Source organism: Oncorhynchus mykiss, chromosome 11 (genome assembly GCF_057628025.1).
Source record: "Oncorhynchus mykiss isolate SJ-2025 chromosome 11, ASM5762802v1, whole genome shotgun sequence".
Lineage (NCBI taxonomy): Eukaryota > Metazoa > Chordata > Actinopteri > Salmoniformes > Salmonidae > Oncorhynchus > Oncorhynchus mykiss.
The window spans coordinates 73351791-73377934 of NC_143032.1; the positions used below are offsets into that span (position 1 = coordinate 73351791).

Below are 26144 nucleotides of genomic sequence, written 5' to 3' on the forward strand. Positions count from 1 at the left end.
AGCCTATTCTATTTAGGCTATGCCAACCTTTATGTGTATTTTTGTTTTTTTATAGTAGCCCAACTTCATTGTGTAGCACTAGTGACTAGTGAGGGGCTGGCAACCTCTTACGTCACAGAAGTGGGATTTAGAAACTGGCCCCGTTCACAGACGTCACCAGAGGAAAAACTGAGGGAGAACGAACAACTGTTTCGGATGACACCGTAGCTAAAGAGCAAAAGAGAGCATCAAATAAAGCACCGTAAACTAGGACAACCCCACTGCAGACAGGATATCTTATTGCGCGATTTGGAGATGCTGGCAGTGCATGCTTAAAAGCGAGAATGAAGCGCAAAAGCGAGAAGAGGCGACCCGAGTCAAGGAAAAAGCGTTTTGCAGCTCAAAGAGAGGAGGCGGAGCCAAAGTCAGATATTTACATTAGTATAATATCAGGTAAGAGATTGGGGGAATGGATCCCGTCGTAGGCTACTTACTCTGTTTAGAGCAAGCTTTGTGCAAATACAATAGGCTACCTGGCCTTGCGGTGTCTGAATGCAGATATTAAGATGTGGCTGACTGTTAGACCTACAATTGATTTTCCTGCAGCTGTTTTGACCTAAAATGGCGACACCATCGGTTCCAAATCGCTAACGCATTGAAGTACAGTATTGACTACATATTATCGTTGGGACACTACGTTGTCCTCCTTTTGATGGCATGTCAGACATGACAGCCTGAATGAAAAACAACTAATTTAGAGCTTCTATGACGCAGGCTATATTCCTCTTGTGACTATTCCTAATCTACATTTGGATGCATTTTTATGCTGCTGCGTAAATGCAGTGACCAATGTTGCAGTCAGATCACATATACCCCAATTTATTCATTTTCGTCTAGGCCTATTTCTATATTGACCATGAGCATCAGAAAAATGCAGAAACCTTTATGACCCCGAAATGAGAATAGGCTAAAATAAAGCTGAATCAAAAGGCTGATAATTAGGCTGTTTTTATAAATCGAGCAGCACTAAATGAAGTTGTCTCACTTGTTATTTTTTATTGAGTTTCTTGCACACAGAAACTATACGTCAATTGTAGGCTATTTGTTAGGCTACCTCCTGCATGATAGGCTACAGTCCTGTATAACCAACCAAACATTATTGTTTTGTTATAGCTTGGTAAGACAAATTGTTGCAATCAATTCAACACATCGCTTGATCTAACGTACCCATTCCTCACTTGAGGACTACGTTGGAAGTGTTCCGTAAAAGTAGGAAATATATTTCTATTGGCCAAGCGAAACTAATCTCCTAGCAACGGCTTGGGCAGCGTTCCAATTAGAATCTCAAGTGAACTTTAAAAATCCTCAAGCTAGAATGTAGGATGATTGGCCTGCCAACCATGCAACTGTGTAGCGTTTACCGTTTCCTTGAACCAATAACGTTACGCGAGAGCGTTACATTGTTGCAGAGGGGGGCGTTTATGAGTTTCCTTCATAACTCGGTTTGAGCAGAGTACGTAGCACCTCTCCTATGCGGGCATTTATTTTTTCGTCGCTAAATCAGTTCACGTTTTATTTGTCATATCAGTATATATTGAGAGATTTCGTTAACTGAGACGGACGGCAGACACATTGCCCAGCAAAGCATTATGCTAGGCTATTAAAAAAAAAAAAACTTTCTATGGTTTCTGAGTGGTAGTCTATACCACATGCAGTTCGCTTCAGTGGAGCGTTTTAATTTCACGGGATATATAAAATATATTTTGTTTAACCTACTGAGTGTGTATGTTATTGTGCTGGTCTGTACCTATGACAGACGTTTAAGTTATTATTTAGGTGCGTCTATAAAGTAAAGACGGCAAGCAATTGCCGTTGAACTTGATTTGGTAACTTATTGTTGGCTCAAGTCGCTATCAGAATGACCGAGGACAATGTCACAAGTAAAAGCATTGAAATCGTCAAAGGTAAGTGCTGAAGTTCTGAAAGCAAACAAAACCTGCAGATTGCAGACATTAGTCCGTCGAGGCATTTCCGGGGGAAATTCAAATTCAAACTGACACGTGTGACGTGTAGGATGTGTTACATTTGTTGTGTCCATACATTGTCCCAATCAACATGCATTCAGTCGTAGCTACGTTGTATGTTTGTTTGACTGTCCATATGCCAAGCAAAGCTTTTTAAACCCCCTTTCTTGTTGTATATATTTTTTTTTCTCAAGATCAACTGTATTTCGCCATACTGCAGCAGAAGATTAAAAGCACAGCTGACAGACATTTCTTCTGCATAGACGAAGAGCTGTCATATGAGAAGTGGGTACTTTATATTACAGGATGTTTGTAGACCATATCCAAAAGACTGTGCCATTTGCAGTTCACTAGTATATTGTTTTGATATCTGCTCAGTCAGTTTTATAAGCCATTTCAGATGCATTATATATTAATATTTTTGATGTGTCTGTGTTCTGTAATTTGGAGGTCATCTATAAAAGAGACCTTGGTCTCAGTATGGCTCCCTGATGAAAAGGTTACATAAAATTATTTAAAAAAAATTATTTTTCAATCATGAAAGGGAGTTCATGTTGTCAATTTTAATTGTATTTTACCTTGGTCCCACTAATAGTAGGCATACTGTATTGTTTTTATGAGCTCTTAATAAAACTTCACTATAAAAAGTTTAGAACACTGTCTGATAGAAGGTGTGGTGTATGAATGTTCATCAGCTAAGAGTGAAGTTCACATGGTGAAATATGGTTATTGTCACAATAAATGTCTCCACCCATAGGTCTTCATCTGGGGCTTAGTTTTGGGTAGTGGATTAATTGATTAAATCCGTTGGTTAAAAGACCGGTGCAACATTACAGAACACTCACATATGAATATATAATGTAGATAAGGTATTGTCAAAGAGAATAGGTGGTCATGCAAAAAATAACTATTTTTCTATCTGTAACGTTCTCAATGTTTGACTTTTCTGAATAGTCTCTAATGAAACTTGCCTTTAACAGTCAACCTAACCTGTCTGTGCCTTGTTCTCTCTCTCTCTCTCTCAGCTTCTATGCAGACTTTGGCCCGCTCAACCTGGCCATGTTCTATCGCTTTTGTTGCAAACTCACTAAAAAGCTCAAGGTAAAGAAACTCAACCTCGACACACACGCTGACAGAGAACTGACAGTTAATAGTCAACAGTTCTCTCAGCCTAACCAAATAGAAGTTATGTCACACTAATCAGAGAAGGGGTTAATGCTTGTATATTCTGAAGAGAATGTTGGCAGGGTTTTAGATGTCCAGGCCAAGTAGTGATAGTGATGTGTGTAGTGATGTGCAGAATTGTAACCCTGGCTAACATAGTTATTTTGTTTTCGTTTCACCACGTCTGGAGCAGTCATTCACACTAGCAAAGAAGAAGATAGTCTTCTATACCTGTGGAGATAATAAGAAACAAGCCAATGCTGCCTATCTTATTGGTTCATATGCAGTAAGTATTTCTCACTCAGCAGAGAAGTCATACCCATTGATAGCCCTGAGTCATGATATATTACATGTTACCGTACACTAAAAGTGCTTGTGTATCTTCTTTTAAAATGTTGCTATCCATTAGTAGTTTCTCCATAATACTGGCCTGTTTGTTTGAAGGTGATGCATTTGCAGAAGACGCCAGAGGAAGCCTACAGTCTACTGGTGTCCAGGAACTCTACCTACCTGTCCTTCAGGTACACACACACACACACTGAAGGAGAACTTCACAGAGTGAGGAACTTCTCAAGAGCACATGTTAGAAAGTAGTGTCTATGACAATTGATCAATGTCATTAAGTTTTTATCATGCTGTGTGGAGCTGTAATTTGATATGTATTTATACCTTATAAATAGTGATGCACCGATAAATAGTGATGCACCGATATTACTTTTTTGGGCCGATATCCGATATTTTCCTTGCCAAAAAAACGATACCGATAACCGATATTTACAATTTTATTGGCCTTTTAAGCATTCTAGTACAGTTAAATAGTTAAAAATCACACATGGACCACCGGTTTAAGGCACTGCATCTCAGTGCAAGAGGCATCACTACAGTCACTGGTTCAAATCCAGGCTGTATCACATCCGGCCGTGATTGGGAGTCCCATAGGGCAGAGCGCAATTGGCCCAGCGTGGTCCGGTTTTGACCAGGGTAGTCCGTCATTGTAAATAAGAGTTTGTTCTTAACTGACTTGCCTAGTTAAATAAAGGTTATACACACCACACTGACCAAAAAGTTATTTTGTTGGCATTTACGTATGTTCCCATTACCAGTAAACCATAATCAAAACCTATTTCTTTCACTTACTTGCTGTGCTGTTTCATTTTTCATTTGTTCAGTCGTTTCATTTTCAACCAGGATTTCTATGGAACGCTGTTTGGGTCTTTGCTATGGAACGCCGTTTGGGTCTTTACGTGACAAAAAAATATACTATTTAACACTATTTGACGTGTCAAATAAGCTTGTTGACCAATCAGGACCTGAATATAACTGCCCGTCACATAATAATTTAACGTGTTCATAAATTTTTTATGTAGTTATTACACATAGTGTAATCAATCACTCGTATTTCATATGTCACAACGATTCATCAATACATATGCTGGTAAAGTTGTCTCCAGTGCTGGTCATTCAAAAAAAAAGCTAGCTTGCTTATGGATGCAAACAATGTTCTTCGCCAAAAACATAGCAAAACGACAATCTGTTTCAGTAGCTATAGTTAGCTAGCTAACTATATAGCTAGGTGTCATCTAAAATAACCCTAATTTATAAGACAGTTCTTATTTGATTAATGGTGGTCGGACCCATCTATGTGAAGGTAGCCACAATAAGGATTAGCCACAATAGTAGCTAATCCAATCTACCTTTCCTTCCAGTTCTCTGCTGCCAATGAATGGAATGAATTGCAAAAATCGCTGAAGTTGGAGACTTTTATCTCCCTCACCAACTTTAAACATCAGCTATCTGAGCAGCTAACCGATCGCTGCAGCTGTACACAGCCCATCTGTAAATAGCCCATCCAATCTACCTACCTCATCCCCATATTGTTTTTATTTACTTTTTTGCACACCAGTATTTCTACTTGCACATCTATCACTCCAGTGTAAATTAGCAAAATTGTAATTACTTCGCTACCATGGCCTATTTATTGCCTATTTATTGCCTTACCTCGTGCCATTTGCACAAACTGTATATATACTTTTTTTCTGTTGTGTTATTGACTGTTTGTTTATCCCATGTGTAACTCTGTTGTTGTTTGTGTCACACTGCTTTGCTTTATCTTGGCCAGGTCGCAGTTGTAAATGAGAACTTGTTCCCAACTGGCCTACCTGGTTAAATAAAGGGGGAAAAATATATAAATTGTGGCCTTTGCGGTTAGCCTTCAAAATAAAAGTAGGGCATAGTTCTACTATATGTAATAATTTGCATTACTGTCAATCACATACTTTTATTTTGAAAGCAAACCGCAAATCCGCAAAATATCCACAATAAGGATTAGGCACAACACATAGCCTGGTGCGGTCAAACCTCACTAGCCCGATGAAGCTAGCTGGCTGCTTATAACGTTATCTTTGGGCAACAGAGTTAAGTAGCTGGCTACATATTAATTTTAATGAACTGAAGTTCAATTTCAATAGGTGAACAACAAGTGGCAACCTAGCTAATACTTACTCACAACGATTCCTAAATCATTGCTAAGAATAATGAAAATGACTGCAGGTTCTACTGGTCATTGTTTTCAGGTTGGTTGTATTTGTGCTAACTAGGTACCAAGCTAAAGCGAGCTACCCCAGAAGTTGCGGTCGAACAAGTTATACTTTATTACCAACGCGGTATTGTAAACACATGGTTTGTGTCCGGTGTTTGCTTGTTTGCAGACTTTTTTGTACAGCTTTGACAGTGCTGCTGTATCTTTTTTGACACGCAAAGACCCAAACGGTGTTCCATAGTATGCATGTCGTGAAGCTAATAGCAGTGACGCTATTACTGTGTTAACTCCAGTAGGGCAACATCTGAAAAATAGAGCACTTGGTAGTGTGTACCGGTGCTTGACCAGTCGGTGAAAGCCAACATCACCCACGACAGAGAATGGTTGATTGTCAAAGGCAATGAAATCCATTATCTTGGCTTTTAATGGATTTCGTCTTTGAGTTGTCTCGTCGAAATTGTGTTACTCTTTCAAATGACTGCTCGATCCACACAGCAGACATTGTGGGCTAGGTTGTGAATGCTGTGTTGCACGTGTAGCGCATAATTTTCCGTGGCGTCATTACGTCATGTATGTACGTTACATAGGTATGCACGTCAGCTTTGACATCGGTTTTGCACATCAGGGTGTTAAAGTAGACATTGGCCAATACCGATGTTGGAATTTTTAGCTAATATCATCCGATTCCGAAATGTTCACTGATATATTGTGCATCTCTACTTATAAATGTGGTATGAATGCTTTAAAAAGATGGAGTTGATTTGGATTGTTTCTGGTTTGCTTTAAACAGAGATGCCTCTTTTGGAACTTGTATGTACAATCTGAACATTCTAGACTGCCTGCGCGCCATATACAAGGTACACTGCTTCAGTCAGTCTGATGTTAGACTAACAAGTTAACTTGCAGCTGCACAGTTATGACATTTAAGAAATATTAAGTTATTTTATTTGGAGCATGGAACTCTTAACTTCCATTAAGTTTCTCTTCAGGCTCTGCAGTTTGGCTGGCTTGATTTCTCCCAGTTTGATGTGGAGGAATACGAGCATTATGAGGTAAGTTTTCATTATCATACTTCAGAATGCAAGTTGAGTAAACATCAATAAGTGATTCATAATTCTGTCCACATCTCTTTTTTTGCAGAGAGCAGAAAACGGAGATTTCAACTGGATTATTCCTGGGAAGTTCCTAGCGTTCAGCGGCCCTCATCCAAAAAGCAAAATAGAGAACGGTATGTGAAACCCTCCACATTAGCTTTCTGCAATCTGAGATGTAAGGACATGCTGCCAAATTGGGATATTTTCCCTACTGAGAATGACTGGGAAATGACCTCCCTTATACTGTGTAGAAGCCTATACTTGCAAAGTGGATATCGAATAACATGCAATATTTCAGTCACAGACCGTAATCAAATAATTGTTTGTTTTACAAGTATACACTGTGCGTACACTTCAGCTACACATCTGTGCACAAATATGTTACTTCAGGTGTACATATTTTTTTGTATGTATTTTTTTTTCAATTACATCTTTCCACAAAACCCTTGTTCTCTCTCCAGGTTACCCTCTCCATGCCCCCGAGGCCTACTTTCCTTATTTCAGGAAACACAACATCACAGCCATCGTCCGTCTCAACAAGAAGATGTACGATGCCAAGCGCTTCACTGACATGGGCTTCGAGCACCACGACCTCTTCTTCGTGGACGGAAGCACGCCAAATGACGCCATCGTCAGAAAGTTCCTCAACATCTGTGAGAATGCAGATGGAGCTATCGCTGTTCACTGCAAAGGTACAAGACCTCATTATGTTATCCTTTTATACCATCTGGAGTTGAGTGGAGGCCATATTTCCCAAAAAATGTGTAGGCCTCTGTCCCAAACGAATGGGAAAGATTTGCACCAAAAGTCTGATCAATAACTATGTATTTAACCAATGCCGACATTTTTCAGCGGGTCTGGGTCGAACAGGCACTCTGATAGGCTGTTACATGATGAAGCACTACCGCCTGACTGCGTCTGAGGCCATCGCCTGGATGAGGATCTGCCGGCCAGGATCAGTCATCGGACCACAACAAAACTTTGTGGAAGAGTATGTGTCTGATTTTTATCTAGATTCAATCCATTGTTGTGACGGATTTTACTGTATAGATCAGTGGTCACCAGCTCTAGTCCTGGGGAGCCACAGGCATGCTTTTGTTCCAACCCAGCACTAACGTGCCAGATTCAACTCAAGTGTTTCAGTTCTGGGAGCTCTTTGATTGAGTTGAGTGTCAATTGTTGATCAGTAACCAATTTGTTTGTAGGGAGATGTACAACTTGATTGCTGTTTTTTCTCACGATGCTGCAGTAAGCAGATCAGCTTGTGGTCGGAGGGAGATGTTTTCCGGGAGAAGATGAACGAGCAGGAGAACGGCAAGCTGGCCGTCACCAGAATCCTGTCGGGGGTTGATGACATCACTATCAACGGCAGCAACAAAAGCAGGATGTCCAAAAAGGAAGAGGCAGAACTGGTGAGAATTTGATATGCAGAAATTGAATATACCTTCACATAAAGAAGGGAGGGAATGGTAAGCAAATGTATTCATCTCCTTTTCTTTTTTTTACATTCTTTGAATGTTTGTCTCCCTCTTCTATCTTCCTCAGTATAGTGACGATGAGGAGAGGAATGGCATCACCCAGGGTGATAAACTGCGAGCCCTGAAGAGCAAGAGGCAGGCGAGAACAACCACAGGTTCCCTTTCGTAAGTCTCCGATCTGCCTACAACTCCCACCATGCATCACACTGACTTGTTTCCGGCGGGGGGGGGGGGGTTTGGGGGGGGGGGGTAGGAGCAGCCTGTGTAGTCAGTTAATCCAAGTCATTTTGATGATTAGAGGAAGTTGAGGTTTCATCTGGATTATGACTTGAGAACCGTTGATATTGTTGTAGGGTGTCCTTTTTTCAGGTCATTTCATGCCCCACCGTGCATTCTTGGGTGACAGGTATTTGATTTTTGCCTCAAGATAGCTGGCCCATTATACCCATCTACTATGGGTTTCTATACAGGTTTGGGTTGAATGGAGTTTAGCTTCGTTTTACAGCTTTAATTACCTTAATATAACAGTCAGATTGTTCTGTTTGTGCCATGTATTTGGTCTAGTAATCATGGCTTATTTTCCACTGACTGCCTCAGAACCATATCATATAGCTGCCACTCAGGATCCTAACACGAATTGATTGTTGATTATACTGGCTGTGTTGAATGACTGAAAGTAGTCATTCAAAGTATGCCTAGTAAAGTATGCCTAGCCCACATGGGCTAGGCATACTTTACTATTTTAATGAGTGCCATATTTGCTATTTTAAAGGGTCCCATGTTGGCACATCCAATGAGAATCCAAATGAGAATGTTATTGTTGTGGAACATTTGGTGCCAACATGGACAGTTTGCCGGCAACTGTGTACACCTATGGCTGTGGGTTTTGTTATCCCGTGGCAGGCAAGCGGTAGTACATTGCTGGAGCCTCTTAGGCATCGTGTGGCCAGAGTGCTGTCTGGAGTGTCTGCATTTTAAAATGTAGCAGAGAGACAGAGGGGGGAAAAACACAGAGAGAGAGGAAGTGAGGTTTTGTATAATGGAGGTAAGTGCATGTCACTTCCTGTCTGACTAGCTTCCTCTTCCTGTATAAATTGTGCCATGCCAATGGATGTGTGGCTTATGGGTGACCGCAGTAAGATAAGATAGGCAGTGGATTGATGCATAATGTGATTCATGATTTTGGTCACCTGTTCTGGCACGTGCTGCTTTGATCTGCACAGGCTAGCAAGGGTGAGAATCCACTGTAGGACTACTTGTACTATTGATGTGAGACAGAATGTGGTTTCTCCATCATGGATACACCAATATGCTCTGAGATGCTGTGAATCGCAGGCCAAACCTTAAACTCCTAATAAACTGAATCATAATCTAGCTACCTATTTATTTATTTTTTTTTCCCCCTCTGTGAAAGGGACTAAAATGCACAATGCAACATTGACTGTGGGCATGTGTGATCTGTTTTTTTTTAACCAATGCATGACTAAAAGCATGATTTAACCTTTGACATGCATGGCCTCTGTATTGTATGTTTGTAATATGTATTAAGTGTTGGGCCGGGTTGAATATAAAATGCTGCAAATGTATATTTTTTCCATTGTGTTTGTGACTGGGTACTGCCTGTGTACTGTTCAAGCCTTGCTTCCTCCTGCTTAAAAGTCCTCTATTGAACCAAGCTCACATCTGTCTTGGAAGAATCCCTCGGACTCTTGTGGTAGTAAAGGTTTGAGCACCATAGGCTACTTCTGTCCCTTGTACTCTTGTCTTTGGAATTATATTGCTCTTATTGCCAGTAAGTCTCAATTTATATCATTAATTGACCACTATCTGCCACAGGCACCTTTACAGACTTATGAGAGTAGCCTACATGTGATTGTGACATGCCCTTGGTGTTCTCTGTGGGACAACATTTGGCAGATTTTTATTTATTACTTTAATATATTTTTTTTAGGTGATTTGTATTCACACACACACATTGTGAAGCCATTCTTCAGGTGTGTAGGCCTATATATATCTCAGCAAAAAAAGAAACGTCCTCACTGTCAACTGCGTTTATTTTCAGCAAACGTAACATGTGTAAATATTTGTATGAACATAACAAGATTCAACAACTGAGACATAAACTGAACAAGTTTCACAGAAATGTGACTAACAGAAATGGAATAATGTGTCCCTGAACAAAGGGGGGGGGGGGGGGGGGGTAAAAATCAAAAGTCACCATATCTGCATTAAGTACTGCAGTGCATCTCCTCCTCATGGACTGTACCAGTTTTGCTGTGAGATGTTACCCCACTCTACCACCAAGGCACCTGCAAGTTTCCAGACATATCTGGGGGAAATGGCCCTAGCCCTCACCCTCCGATCAAACAGGTCCCAGACGTGCTCAATGGGATTGAGAGCCGGGCTGACATTTCTATCTTGCAGGAAATCACTCACAGAAAGAGCAGTATGGCTGGTGGCATTGTCATGCTGGAGGGTCATGTCAGGATGAGCCTGCAGAAAGGGTACCACATGAGGGCGGAGGATGTCATCCCTGTAAAGCACAGCATTGAGATTGTCTGCAATGACAACAAGCTCAGTCCGATGATGCTGTGACACACCGCCCCACACTATGACGGACTCTCCACCTCGAAATCGATCCTGCTACGGAGTACAGGCCTCGGTGTAACACTCATTCCATTGACGATAAATGCGAATCTGAGATCACCCCTGGTGAGACAAAACCGCGACTCATCAGTGAAGAGCACTTTCTGAGAGTTCTGACTGGTCCAGCAACGGTGGGTTTATGCCCATAGGCAACGTTGTTGCCGGTGATGTCTGGTGAGGACCTGCCTTACAACAGGCCTACAAGCCCTCAGTCCAGCCTCTCTGTCTATTGCGTACAGTCTGAGCACTGATGGAGGGATTGTGCATTCCTGGTGTAACTCGGGCAGTTGTTGCCATCCTGTACCTGTTCCGCAGGTGTGATGTTCGGATGGACCGATCCTGTGCAGGTGTTGTTACACGTGGTCTGCCGCTGTGAGGATGATCAGCGCAGTCTTAGGCCTCTCACAGTACGGACATTGCAATTTATTGCCCTGGCCACATCTGCAGTCCTCATGCCTCCCTGCAGCATGCCTAAGGCACGTTCACGCAGATGAGTAGGGACCCTGGGCATCTTTCTTTTGCTGTTTTTCAGTCAGTAGAAAGGCCTCTAGTGTCCTAAGTTTTCATAACTGTGACCTTAATTGCCTACTTTCTGTAAGCTGTCTTAATGACCGTTCCACATGTGCATGTTCATTAATTGTTTATGGTTCATTGAACATGGGAAACAGTGTTTAAACCCTTTACAATGAAGATCTGTGAAGTTAATCCGTAAAAATCCAAATATCTTTGAAAGACAGGGTCCTGAAAAGGGGACATTTCTCTTTTTTGCTGTGTGTGTGTATGTACAGTCAACTTAGTGTATGTAAACTTCTGACCCACTGGAATTGTGACACAGTGAATTGTAAGTGAAATAATCTGTCTGTAAACAATTGTTGGAAAAATTACTTGTGCCATGCACAAAGTAGATGCCTTAACCGACTTGCCAAAACTATACTTGCCAAAGTTGCCAAAACTATACTTGCCAAAGTTGCCAAAACTATAAGAAATTTGTAGAGTGGTTGAAAAACGAGTTAACAACTCCAACCTAAGTGTATGTAAGCTGCATAATATATATACACATAATATATATATTATGCAGCTTTTCTTCAGTTGACTAGGCCTATATACAGTTGAAGTCAGAAGTTTACATACACTTAGGTTGGAGTCGTTAACTCGTTTTTCAACCACTCCACAAATTTCTTGATAACAAAGTATAGTTTTGGCAAGTCGGTTAGGACATCTACTTTGTGCAGGGCACAAGTAATTTTTCCAACAATTGTTTACAGACAGATTATTTCACTTACAATGCACTGTGTCACAATTCCAGTGGGTCAGAAGTTTACATACACTAAGGTGACTGTGCCTTTAAACAGCTTGAAAAATTCCAGAAAATGATGTCATGTCTTTAGAAGCTTCTGATAGGCTAATTGACATCATTTGAGTTAATTGGAGGTGTACCTGTGGCTGTATTTCAAGGCCTTCCTTCAAACTCAGTGCCTCTTTGCTTGCATCATGGGAAAATCCAAAGAAATCAGCCAAGACCTCAGGAAAATAAAATATAGACCTCCACAAGTCTGGTTCATCCTTGGGAGCAATTGAAGGTACCACGTTCATCTGTACAAACAATAGTACGCAAGTATAAACGCCATGGGACCACGCAGCCATCATACCGCTCGGGAAGGAGACGCGTTCTGTCTCCTAGAGATGAACGTACGTTGGTGCGAAAAGTGCAAATCAATCCCAGAACAACAGCAAAGGACCTTGTGTAGATGCTGGAGGAAACAGGTACAAAAGTATCTATATCCACAGTAAAACGAGTCCTATATCGACAACCTGAAAGGCCACTCATCAATGAAGAAGCCACTACTCCAATACTGCCATTAAAAAAACCAGACCATGGTTTTCAACTGCACATGGGGACAAAGATCGTACTTTTTGGAGAAATGTCCTCTGGTTTGCTGAAACAAAAATAGAACTGTTTGGCCATAATGACCATCGTTATGTTTGGAGGAAAAGGGGGAGGCTTGCAAGCTGAAGAACACCATCCCAACCGTGATGTTGTGGGGGTGCTTTGCTGCAGGAGGGACTGGTGCTCTTCACAAAATAGATGGCATCATGAGCAAGGAAAATGATGTGGATATATTGAAGCAACATCTCAAGAGATCAGTCAGGAAGTTAAAGCTTGGTCAAAAATGGGTCTTCCAAATGGACAATGACCCCAGGCATACTTCCAAAGTTATGGCAAAATGGCTTAAGGAGAACTAAGTCAAGGTATTGGAGTGGCCATCACAAAGCCCTGACCTCAATCCTATAGAAAATTTGTGGGCAGAACTGAAAAAGCATATGCGAGCAAGGAGGCCCACAAACCTGACTCAGTTACACCAGCTCTGTCAGGAAGAATGGGCCAAAATTCACCCAACTTATTGTGGAAGGCTACCTGAAATGTTTGACCCAAGTTAAACAATGTAAAGGCAATGCTACCAAAAACTAGTAAACTTCTGACCCACTGGGAATGTGATGAAAGAAATAAAAGCTGAAATAAATCATTCTCTCTACTATTATTACTGACATTTCACATTCTTAAAATAGGTGTTGATCCTGACTGACCTAAGACAGGGAATTTTTACTAGGATTAAATGTCAGGAATTGTGAAAAACTGAGTTTTTAAATATATTTGGCTACGGTGTATGTAAACTTCCGACTTCAACTGTGTGTGTGTGTGTGTGTGTGTGTATGAAGCTATGACTAGGCCTATATATGCATCGTGTCTTTGAATTCAGTCTTACAGAAAACTAGAAGCAAGCTTTCATGTTTCCCCATTTTTAAACCACTCTTAGGCAATTATTACCTCTGCAATTATAGAAGATGGTAGACTCTGAAAGGTGCTATTATCACTGCATAGGGTCAAAGGCCCAGTCCACCGTTTGGGAAACACTTTTAGCATGCTGTGGAAAACAAGTTGTCTAAAATCAATGCCAGAATGAATTTAGGTGAGACTTGAGTAGTTGGTGAAAACCTTGCAGGTACCATTCTGCTGTGGTGTAATGTGAAAAGGTTTTACTTGTTAGCCTGGTTCTGCTAGTGAATATGTAGCCTGGGTGCCTAACAGTTTCAGCATGTAATAATACCACTTTCTTACTTTTGTCAAGCAAGACAACCAGATGGCTTTAGTAGAAAGGGTATGTCACCCAGGCTAGTGGATGTGTAGGACTCATGACGGGGCGTTTCTGTTGGCTGTGCCTGACCCAGTCCGTGGGGAGGAGAAAAAGTGAGATTCTCTCTGTCTATCCTTCCTTTCTCTCTGTCATGTTTTTGTTTCTGTTCTGTTTGTTGGATGTTTTCCCCCCTCTTAGATGGTTGGTAGCCATGCTGCTCTCGTCCCTGTGTAGCCTTGCCCTGTGGTGGATTGTGTATGGCTTCCCTTCTTCCATCCTGCATTTCTGTATAGACGGGTTAGGATTTCACTGAGCTCTCCTGCCAGTCTGTCCCCAAACCCTTCCCCCTTCCGGAGTCTAACTGAGAATGCTGTAAGTGTATCCCTTCCTTTATTTACCCCCTCCTCAACACCAGTTTATGTGCCTGGCCCTGTCTCCCGCCCACCATCCTCACCTAACTTTACACACGTTTGTCACCCCCTGGCTGCAAAGGAAGTTTGTTTTTGAAAATGAGGAGGGCAGGAATCACGTTTCGATGGTCTGTTATTTTTAACGCTGTGTCCTCCTTGGCTGACAATGGTTGTCCTGAGGTTTAACTTTAAGTACGACAAGTAATAACCATAGCCTTTACATTTCACTCCTTGAATCTCTGTTTTGGAACAATGGTTCCCTTCGCTGCAAAGCCAATGCAAATCCCTTACACACAACACTAAATGTTGCACTTCAATTAATTTATCAAAGGAGATATTTATCAAATTAATAATTAAGTGCCCTAATAAATCAACTAGCTAATATTTTTACCTCTCAGGTCTCCAGAACCTGAGCAAACAACAATGCTATTATTGCCTCACATTCCACTCGCTTTGCGTCAAACTTTTAAAGTTGGGGATAACTAATTTGAACCTCTCAGAGCCTTAGGTTAATGAATGAGGGTCCATTGCATTACAACAATAATTACATGTACATGGATCAATGATTTTAGAATTCTGTAATATTCTGCAGTTGCTGCCTGTTTGCTCTTTCCCTCCCACCTTCAGTCTTGGCATCTCCTCCTGTCTTTCCCCCTCGCTTGCTGTTGGTGTTGAAATATTGTGTGTGTTTGTGTTTATTTACAGACAAGAAGAGAACAAGATTCACACCAGGTCCTCATCACAGTCTTTAAGGTACTTAAACACATCCTGAATGTCTCACACACTCACTTTTTATATACATGCCCGTTGAGGACGTTGAGCATCACCATTAAAGTGTGAGTTGTGTGTCTGCTTCAGGATTCTCCTGCAGTCTAGTGGGCCTGATGCCTCAGACAATAGGAAGAGAACCAGAACCTCGCTGCCTGCCAACAGTGTGGGGGGCAGGTTTGTGGCAATGTCTCCAATGAGCCATCCTAGAGAATTCGAACTACTACTTTCATTGACAGCAGTGCATGATTTATGTGAAAGTTAATATTGGGTGTGTGTAACTTAAGTTTTGGCTCGGGCACTATTTCTCATATTTACTAGCTGTATATTCATATTAAATGGCTTGCGTTGCAACTCTTTGTTTACTCAGTCATACAGAAAAGAGTTGACACGTGTGTAAAGTAAACTGGACAGAACCAGCCATAGCCATTCATGGTTCCAATAACCCGTTCCCTCCTCTCCGCCAGCTCCCTGTGCAGCTCCAGACTAGCCAGGTCTCTAGGCAGCATGCATGTAGTGGCCAGCGACAGAGAGCCAGTGTGCTGTGAGTCCAGTGGCTGCCATAGAGACACAGCCACCAACGCAGGCAGCACAGGCAACCTGCCCAACCTAAACATGCTGCAGGCCCCTCAGAAGGCAAGCCCACCTAGCCTCTCCTCAATCTCTTTCTCTGGGCTCAACCTCATTCTCTCCTACTCCGTTGGTCCTCCACATACCAAGGTCTGCTTAACTGAGCCTTTGCATTTCACATGACCTTCCAAAAACTTTCAAGCTCTCAACGCTCCAGCTCAAACACTTGGAATACTCTCTGCAGCGCTTCACACTCCCTATGGCTCCGTGCATGTTCTATTAGAATGGCTGATCCAGAAGTATGACTGGCTATAGCTTCTCTGGACTTTACTGCTCACACGGTCTCCTTGCTTTCAGACACCGGCATCCTGTCATAAGCTGTTTGGGATTCTGCTGACATGAATCATTGTTCTACAAGGGGTATCACATGTCCCTTTCCTTTCCCTTGTTTTCTTCTTTGTAATTTCCCTCTTAACAGACGCACTGTGTCCAGAGGACGGAAAACTCGATGTTCTTTACAATCAATGCGCTTTACGAGACTATGGTATCTATTTCCTTTTTCTATCCTCGTCTCACTGCTCTGTTCTATGCTATTGTTAGTGTGCAAAATGTCTCCAGTCAACCTCTTCCCCTTTTCATTTAGTCCTTTATTACTATTATAATGGAAAGACTGCATGCATAGTCAAATCTGGCACATTTTTGTTTACCCCTAGGGTCTAATGAATAGAAGCCAATGTAGTGTTATTGAGCATTTTGAGGTGTATGATCTATATGTCCCATTTCTCTCTTCCTGGGTGTAATTGTGTGCTTTCTGTCCCTTCAGTCACTCCATACCCAAAGCTAGAGCTCCTCTACTGCGCTGAGCCTGAGGTTCTGGAATTCTAAGGGAGTACAGTCTACCTGCTGCTCCTGCAAATGGAGATTTTTGTTTTCATTTCTTAAGAGGGACTGGGTTTATTTTACTTGAACCAGTCCAGTCAATTGCTGATTTTAAGGGATGTTGATGAGGAAATGTGATGTCTCAGTTTTTCTTCCCATTCAATCAGATGTAAACCATGTTCAGTTAGTTTGGAATTAATTTGCCATCCCTTTTTATTACTATATATATATGTATATATTTCACTGTTTATATCATGAAACAAAACTGTGTCCTGGCCATAAGTAGTGGGAATAGTGCCATTTCAAATGTAACTGCCAAACTAAAGGAAACCTTAAGTAACTTAGGGATTCAAAGTATATTGAAAGGGGGCAGCTAGCTTCAGTTTGCTTCACATTCCAGCTCACAGGCTGACTACAATGCTTGCGTCGCAAAATAAATGTAGAAATCTATATTATTCAATTATTGCACCCACACTGCTCACGAGCATCTGCGTTGCCATGGGCTAAAATAGAAGTCAGTTCTATTTGTGACGCAGATCGCGCTGCAAGTCCTGCCTCTCCCATCTCCTATCTCCTGATTGGTTTATAGAAGCAGGTACCCACGTACCATCTAATTGGTTATACCCACGTGACTGGAAGGCGAACGAGGTCAGTGGCGTTAATGCACCTAATTTATGAACGTTGCCAATTGCAATATAAAGTCAAAAAAAGCCTAGGAGGAGAGATGACTAGAAACGATTCAGTTGACCGTTTTGTGTGGATTAATTGTTGGAGGAGTGGACCTTGTGCATTTCAGGTAAAATAACAACTCAATGTTTATAGCCCAGGATAAATTAGCTAGCTAAATAGGACAAATTAGCTAGCAAGCTAAATTGCCATAAATGTTTAATGCTTTTGACCTGTCCCCAAATTTTATGTAATTGGTTCAGAGTGTTTTGATATTTTAACCTGTGTGTCGTGATCGCGTTTGGTGTGGGGGGACAAAATACATTTATGCACGATGGCGCAGGCGCGCAGCCAGTTTGGGTTCCGTGTTAGCCGTGCAGTAGCGTGCGTGGGTAAATGAGGAAGCCAAGCCAGGGAAAAAAAGCCATATTACAACCTATGTTGTGATAATTGTGTTTGCTTTTAACATATTCGTTCACTAGGCTACCCTGGGGCGGGGCGGCAGGGTAGCCTAGTGGTTAGAGTGTTGGACTAGTAACTGGAAGGTTGCAAGTTCAAACCCCCAAGCTGACAAGGTACAAATCTGTCGTTCTGCCCCACTGTTCCTAGGCCGTCATTGAAAATAAGAATTTGTTCTTAACTGACTTGCCTAGTTAAATAAAGATCTTTTTTTTTTTAAATACGCCACCGTGATACGCCTCAGTGCATTCGGAAATAATTAAGACCCCTTCACTTTATCCACATTTCGTTACGGGCTTATTCAAATCTACACCCAATACCCCATAATGTATTAATTACATAGGTATTCAGACCCTTTGCTGTGAGACTCCAAATTGAGCTCATGTGCATCCTGTTTTGCTGCACCAAGACAACCCACAGTTGCGCTAATCATTTTATAACAAACATTTATCAAGGGAGGCCAAATTATAAAATTTCATGAAATAAATGATTTTATATTTTTTGGGGGTCAAACATTTGGGGAAGCCTGGCATTCATGAAATATAAAGGTGCTGACGCAATGTTTGTGAGGGAGGGAATCTATTTCATTGGTCCTAAACTTGAGGCTCAGACACTTGAAGTATTAGTGGAGTTAGTTCTGAGTCATTCATTGCAGCATAAAGTACCTGGCTAAAAGATGAGCCACTTCTGGTTATCCCGAGTTGAAAGTTACCTCGTTAACTCCTCAAACCAGGCACGTAGTATACGCCTCAGGTTTGAGTTAATTAGGCCATTTAAATACCCAGTGATTTTGAAAGAGGGGTCTCAGCGGGTGTGCGTGTCTGTCACAAGGTCCACTCTTGTAGAATCTATGCCCAGGCACATTGACACCATTTGGGTGGCCTTATAAAACACTTGAGGTTCCTTTATTTTGGAAGTTACCAGTACATAAGCGTTGCCTGCTTGTTTACGTCGAATGTTGCCACAGCAATCCCGAACTGTCAGACTAACGGTCTTATTTTCTTGTTGACAAAGGTCCGTCAGCGCTAGGCACCTCTCAGATTTAACCTTTAATGAGAAGTTGTGAAAATCCTAGCTCAAGTCAATTCTTGTTGAAGAGGGCATCTTTCTGAATGTTGCATATAGAAATGTAACTACAATGCCACCCTGAATATCTGATTTGCCTGCATTTCTATGCCCTTTTACCCAGTGAAGCGTTTCATCTGTATTTTTGTTGAGATGCTGTACTTAACTGTAAATAAGTCATTTGATACCCTGAAAACATTTGATTTGTACTTTGTAAATATTTTTGTACGTGAACCATACAGAAGTATTACAGAAAAATAAGTCCTAAAGGGACACCTCATTTGTGACTCATGCACATGGAGTATACCAGCTTTGAAATAAAATCCCACCACTTGTACACACCCTTGTCTTATATTCTATAAATTACATGTGACAAACTGAACTCTGTTGGACACCCCTCACTAGTGCCATTCATGGTTTTCCAAGCTTTGTGCTAGACGAAAGCAGAGAACGGATGTAGATAGTTTCACAGGAGAGAATTGTTCAGTGTGTGCTGTGAAGGTTCTGAACAGTGTCTGCAGCTGTACATCAGTCTCCACAGAACACCCTTAACTGGTAAGACGCAAGTGTGTAAAGTACAAGACAGCTCAACAGGAACAGTCTGCCGTTCACAGTAGATCACACCTGGGTGTCGAACAATGGCTATTGAAAATGTAGAATCATTGAAAAATTGTAAGAAAATGGACTGCCAATATTCTGTCTGGGGCAGGACACCCTTACTGTTGGGCTGTTGTGTCCTTAAGAGCAACGGAGTAAGACAAGACACAAGCCATCAGTGCATTTATCACAGGTCTTATTAACATTGCTTCAGTCAGAACCCAAGCCAGGAGAAATAACAAATGTACACAAGACCAGTGTGTTGTCATAGCAACAAACCAAACAGTGCTTATTAGAGAGCAACCCATTTCAACAGGAGGCAAATGTAAACAGGGAATCCCTTGTAATACAATTAATCTCAAGGATATACATCCTTGATTATTTTGGGAATTTACAGGCACACTGTAAATTCCCAAAATTGTATTAGATTATATATAGTGAGTAACCTATCTCCCCACAGTCAATGCAGGGAAGTCATCAGGGTCTTCTGGGTTTGGGGCTAGGACGTAAGCCTGGAGAGAAGCACAACAGGACATTAATACAAGTGGGACAGGATAAATTGTTTCATGCTTCTGAAATAAGTTCTAACAAAATGGTCAGATTATTTATTTGTAATCAGTCATTGTATTTAATTTTAAAAATCATGTTTTACCAGGAAATGGTCAAACCGTTGCCAGCAGCTTTCACTTCAAAATAAAACTGGTCTGTATAGAACTCAAAACCCCCTGCCCTAATGTAGTGGTTTCCAGCATCTTGTCTAAAGGAGAGAAGACCTACCCTTTCAGTCACCCCCCCTCTCTCCCCCCTGCCTTGTCCCTTCCCCCCTCGGCTGGGGCGCAGCAGGCTGCCAAAGTTGAACTCCACATGGGAAGTGATGTCATTGGCAGACCTGCGCAGACTGGAGAAGTGACAGTCCTCTTCCTGTTCCTCCACAGACGCCGCCTTCAAGTTCTAGGAGAGGAAACGCCAAATGTAGACAACAGAAACACATCAACTTTAACAGAAATAAATGCCAAATTGTTTATGAATGTACGGGTCCTGCCAAAGGTCAAGATCCACAGCTCTAATCTGAAGGGGTCATTCACCTCAATACGTTTGGACTTGTGTATTACTCTGGCCTTGGAGGGCACCTTGCAGTCCAGTTTACGGAGGTTAAACTCTGCCTTGGGGCGACACCGCTCCTGCAGGGCCTTCCACTCGTCCAGAGACATCTCCATGGCAACTTGGACCACCACATCCCCCTCCACCTCTGATAGGCTGTAATGAATGTCAGGGATAAATAAAACTGCTAAAAACCAATAAACCTGTTACACTGTGCATCTTCCCAGTATCTATCAATGTTGTTATCACCCCCAAAAGTTGAGTTGTGGTGGAGGTGCGGTGACTCACTGATTCTCTCCCGCCATCTCTGCTGGCTGTTGGCCGGCCTCAGGTGGGATGCCTCCTGCATCAGGCTTCACATTCACCCCTACATCACTATAGATAAGATCGTAACCATGCTAAACCATCCATCGCTAGGAATTATAATGTAAAATAGTCAATAACAGGTTTACTATTGTAACTTCTCCATGTGGTAGTAAACTCACCCCATGGAAATAGAGTCTTGAACACAGCCCCTGTTCCAGAGCCCACGTCCTCCTCTCTTCTCCTCAAGGGAGACGACTCTGAAAGACAAGAAAACTTCACATTTACCATGTGGTAAACAATGACATTACTTTTACACAAGTCTCATTTGCAACATTGATAAGCACTCACGTTCCACTGTGGCGTTCATATTCTCTCTTGCCCCTCAGGTTGAAGCTACCGGTAGTATCCATGTTTCTGTAGCCACCTCCTTGAACTTGGCCATAAGCATAATGAGCTGGCCTGGGAGAACATACATGGAGAAAGTTAATCAAGGTCCTAATGATGGCCATATGAAAACATAAAAATAAATACCCAAAGTAATGAAAGTTTCATTTGAGCATGGCATTTGCAGTGTCAAATTTTAGGGTTCTTTGGCCAAGATCATAGGATAGCCACACCAGGAAGGCGATGAAACAAGAGAATGTTCCATTTGTCACGTCTCCACAGAAAGGGGACCTACTTCTGGATGGAGTACTCCGGTGGGTGTTCCTCTTGGTTGGTCCTGCATTCCCCAAGAACACCTCGCCTTGCGCCACTCTCAGCCTCCACCAACCCTCTGGTCTCAATCTGGACCCCTCCCCCTCGGGCAGACCACTTACCACCTGAAAAGAGATTAAAATGGAATTGTCAAATTTGTCATGCATCATCTAGAGATAAGGTAAATTTACTGTAGACGAGTGGACAATAACATTGTATACCAATATCTAGTCTACTGAAACATCACCCATTTGTTCTGCCACTCATTCTGAATGACATTGCAGCATCAGCACAGTGCTGAAAGCACCTAAATCAGCTGAAAGCTGGATTTACACAATTTAGAAATAGGACTAGGCAGGCCTGACTGCCAGAATTACGCAGTGGCATTAAGTTATTTTCAGGGTAGAATCATAGCGCCCTCTGCTCGTCAATGCAACCATACGGGTGGTATAACTTGTGGAACGGTCAAACAGGAATCTGTTTTTAAAAATTCTTAAATACCCAGGGTGCCGACAAAACGCATACAAAGTTGTAAAGCGGTCGAATAAGATACTGCCATTTCATAATTTTCACTCACCACGTTTATTCTGAAAAATGTCTGTCCTCACTCTGGTAGCCTATGGACAAACATTAAGAATAAGCTACGTGGTGAGTTGATGCCTATTCGGCAGCTAGTTGGCTAGGTGAATTAATCATGCTACTTTGTGTGCGGTTTTTGTCGGCAACCTTGTACCTTACGAAGTTTTTGGAACAGATTCCTGTTGGAACCTTACACATTATACCCACCCCAACCATACGACAGGAGAGACTTGCAGTAGGGTGCATCTCTATAGCCTGCTGCTGTGGCATCCTTTCCCTCATCTTCATTGACGTGAAAGAACTCCGAACCAGGCTTTACCGAGTACTTTCTTTGGTGTCTAGCTAGTAGCCATTTCATTAAATGAATCCATGTGCACTACACACAATTTCACTTTGACAGAACAGACGCAAGCGCTTTCATTAGCAAGCCAATTAGGCAGTGCCAGCCATTAGTTAACTTTGCTAACTAGCCTACTAAACTAGCCACCTGCCTGTTTTATTTCCTGGCAGGTTGTCTTCTCTGTCGGCTAAAACGGGGACCCGCCTATCTTTCTGGGACTCCCTCTGTCCAGGTTTTTTAGGCTTCACTGTCATTTGGTTTGCTTTCTTTTTCTTCTCCTTCTGTACCTCGGCATGTTTTATAAAGTCGAACGGGTCGGCATCGTCATCCACAAGCTGACAGAAACGATTCGCCACCATACAACCGTAGTCGTCGGGGAGCATTGCTGCATTTTCGGAAACGCCAATCAACTTCAAAGCCATGGAATTGTAGCTTGCTACTACACAGTATTCATAAAGTAGCGAATATAGTTAAACTGCTGAAGTCAACCCACACGTTGTTATGGTATAACGAGCATTTTACATGAACTTGCTAAACACCTAGTAGGCTCATATAGTTTGGTCGTGAGTTTAAATGGTTTCACGTGGGGAACTAGAAGAGACCTCGCCCATGTCTGTTTAATATTCATGACTCTTAAAGGATAAGTTGTTTTTTTTACAACCATCTCTATTCCTCCAGAGAGGACAATAATCAAATAAATAATTCGTAATCTCAACATAATAATTATCTCATGATCACAACATAACAAAATTTGTTTTATCAAGATCATGAGATAAACTATAAATAGGAGTGGACATATTGATGACAGTAATGTCATAGTCACAAAATAACGCGCTTAAAACGGGAACGTTTTTTTTTTTTTTTTTTTTGCGGACAGTCTGAGCATTGATGGAGGGATTGTGCGTTCCTGGTGTAACTCAGGCAGTTGTTGCTATCCTGTACCTGTCACGCAGGTGTGATGTTCGGATGTACCGATCCTGTGCAGGTGTTGTTACACGTGGTCTGCCACTGTGAGGACAATCAGCTGTCTGTCCTGTCTCCCTGTAGCTCTGTCTTAAGCGTCTCACAGTACGGACATTGCAATTTATTGCCCTGGCCAAATCGGTAGTCCTCATGCATCCTTGCAGCATTTATAAGGCCCGTTCACACAGATGAGCAGGAACCCTGGGCATCTTTCTTTTTGTGTTTTTCAGAGTCAGTAGAAAGGCCTCTAGTGTCCTAAGTTTTCATAACTGTGACCTTAATTGCCAAACGTCTGTAACCTGTTAGTGTCTTAACCTGTTGGATCTCTAGGGGCGCTATTTCATTTTTGGATAAAAAAATGAAAAATAAACACACTTGACAGTGAGATGACATTTCTTTTTTTTGCTGAGTTTGTTCTAAGTAGCCATGTGCTGAAAGGCCTGGGCCTTCTTATCAAAGCTCCAGCAATACAATGGCAAAATGAGGAATTACAAACTGTACCTGTTACACCATGTCTAGAGTTTCATAAAATTTTCCCACCATTTGTGGCTGAAATGACAAGTGGACTGTAACCTACACTACTGTTCAAAAGTTTGGGTTCACTTAGAAATTGTATTTTTGAAAGAAAAGCAACAAAAAATTGTCCATTAAAATAACATCAAATTGATCAGAAATACAGTGTAGACATTAATGTTGTAAATGACTATTGTAGCTGGAAATGGCAGATTTTTTAATGGAATATCTACATAGGCATATAGAGGCCCATTATCAGCAGCCATCACTCCTGTGCTCTAATGGCACATTGTGTTAGCTAATCCAAGTTTATCATTTTAAAAGGCTAATTGATCATTAGAAAAACCTTTTGCAATTATGTCAGCACAGCTGAAAACTGTTGTGCTGATTAAAAGAAGCGATTAAAACTGTCCTTTAGACTAGTTGAGTATCTGGAGCATCAGAATTTGTGGTTTCGATTTCAGGCTCAAAATGGCCAGAAACAAGAAGATCTTTCTTCTGAAACTCGTCAGTGCCTAGAAGGTCAGCATCCCAGAGTCACCTCTTCACTGGTGACGTTGAGGCGTGTGTGTGTGTGTCTATGTATGCGGATGACTCAACACTATACACATCAGCTACTACAGCGACTGAAATGACTGCAACACTTAACAAAGAGCTGCAGTTAGTTTCAGAATGGGTGGCAAGGAATACGTTTGTCCTAAATATTTCCAAAACTAAAAGCATTGTATTTGGGACAAATCATTCACTAAACCTTAAACCTCAACAAAATCTTGTTCTGATTAATGTGGAAATTGAGCAAGTTGAGGTGACTAAATTGTTTGGAGTAACCCTCGATTGTAAACTGTCATGGTCAAAACATATTGATCCAACACCAGCTAAGATGGGGAGAAGTCTGTCCATAATAAAGCGCTGCTCTGACTTCTTAACAGCACTATTAACAAGGAAGGTCCTACAGGCCATAGTTTTGTCGCACCTGGACTACTGTTCAGTCGTGTGGTCAGGTGCCACAAAGAGGACCTAGGAAAATGATTGGCTCAGAACAGGGCAGCACAGCTGGCCCTTGGATGTACACAGAGAGCTAACATTAATAAATATGTCAATCTCTCCTGGCTCATAGTGGAGGAGAGATTGAATTTAGAGGTCGACTGATTAATGGCCGATTAATTACGGACGATTTCAAGTTTTCATAACAACCGGTAATCGGCAATTTTGTACCTCGATTATGGCCGATTACATTGCACTCCACGAGGAGACTGCGTGGCAGGCTGGCTACCTGTTATGCGAGTGCAGCAAGGAGTCAAGGTAAGGTGCTAGCTAGCATTAAACTATTCTTATAAAAAACAATCAATCTTTACATAGTCACCAGTTAACTACACATGGTTGATGATATTTTATAGTTTATCTAGCTTGTCCTGCGTTGCATATAATCGATGCTGTGCCTGTTGATTTATCATTGAATCACAGCCTACTTCGCCAAACGGGTGATTTAACAAGCGCATTCACGAAAAAAGCACTGTCGTTGCACCAGTGTGTACCTAACCATAAATATCAACGCCTTTTTTTAAACAATACACAAGTATATAGTTTTAAACCTGCATTTTTAGTAAATATTGCCTGCTAACATGAATTTCTTTTAACTAGGGAAATTGTGTCACTTCTCTTGTGTTCTGTGCAACAGAGTCAAGGTATATGCAGCAGTTTGGGCCGCCTGGCTCATTGCGAACTGTGTGAAGACCATTTCTTCCTCACATAGACAGCCAACTTCGCCAAACGGGGGATGATTTAACAAAAGCACATTTGTGGAAAAAAACACAATCGTTGCACGAATGTACCTAACTATAAACATCAATGCCTTTCTTAAAATCAATACACAGAAGTATATTTTTTTAAACCTGCATATTTAGTTAAAATAAATTCATGCTAGTAGGCAATATTAACTAGGGAAATTGTGTCACTTCTCTTGCGTTCATTGCACGCAGAGTCAGGGTATATGGAACTGTTTGGGCTGCCTGGCTTGTTGCAAACTAATTTGCCAGAATTTTACATAATTATGACATAACATTGAAGGTTGTGTAATGTAACAGCAATATTTAGATTTATGGATGCCACCCGTTAGATAAAATACGGAATGGTTCCGTATTTCACTGAAAGAATAAACGTTTTGTTTTCGAAAT

General features: G+C 41.6%; 2 protein-coding genes and 1 long non-coding RNA gene across 11 annotated transcripts in view; 2 read left to right on the forward strand and 1 right to left on the reverse strand.

Annotated features, from left to right (window-relative positions):
• The window catches only part of LOC149979852 (uncharacterized), a 581301-nt gene that overhangs the window by 549306 nt on the left and 5851 nt on the right, over positions 1-26144 (forward strand). The gene's annotated exons all lie outside the window — the stretch shown is intronic.
• On the forward strand, positions 123-19212 carry LOC110536343 (dual specificity protein phosphatase CDC14A). 8 transcript variants are annotated; one of them, XM_036936247.2, is made up of 17 exons: positions 123-432; positions 2198-2288; positions 3029-3104; positions 3361-3453; positions 3612-3688; positions 6497-6563; positions 6696-6758; positions 6847-6934; positions 7262-7492; positions 7653-7791; positions 8050-8212; positions 8346-8443; positions 15174-15221; positions 15327-15413; positions 15704-15872; positions 16285-16350; positions 16630-19212. In XM_036936247.2, exons 1-17 carry the CDS (start codon positions 324-326, stop codon positions 16648-16650), a joined length of 1686 nt encoding a protein of 561 aa, XP_036792142.1. In that variant the 5' UTR covers positions 123-323; the 3' UTR covers positions 16651-19212. The 8 variants fall into 8 exon arrangements, 6 of the variants coding, with proteins under 6 accessions (XP_036792142.1, XP_036792144.1, XP_090047224.1 ...); XM_036936248.2 differs by having other exon boundaries at positions 156-1943; XM_036936249.2 differs by lacking the exon at positions 16285-16350.
• Positions 19652-23113, reverse strand: LOC110536344 (intracellular hyaluronan-binding protein 4). 2 transcript variants are annotated; one of them, XM_021622089.3, is made up of 8 exons: positions 22646-23113; positions 21559-21700; positions 21228-21338; positions 21059-21136; positions 20862-20948; positions 20558-20729; positions 20250-20423; positions 19652-19984 (listed from the first exon to the last, which is right to left on the reverse strand). In XM_021622089.3, exons 1-8 carry the CDS (start codon positions 22914-22916, stop codon positions 19919-19921), a joined length of 1101 nt encoding a protein of 366 aa, XP_021477764.3. In that variant the 5' UTR covers positions 22917-23113; the 3' UTR covers positions 19652-19918. The 2 variants fall into 2 exon arrangements, with proteins under 2 accessions (XP_021477764.3, XP_090047227.1); XM_090191101.1 differs by lacking the exon at positions 19652-19984 and having other exon boundaries at positions 20051-20423; positions 22646-23053.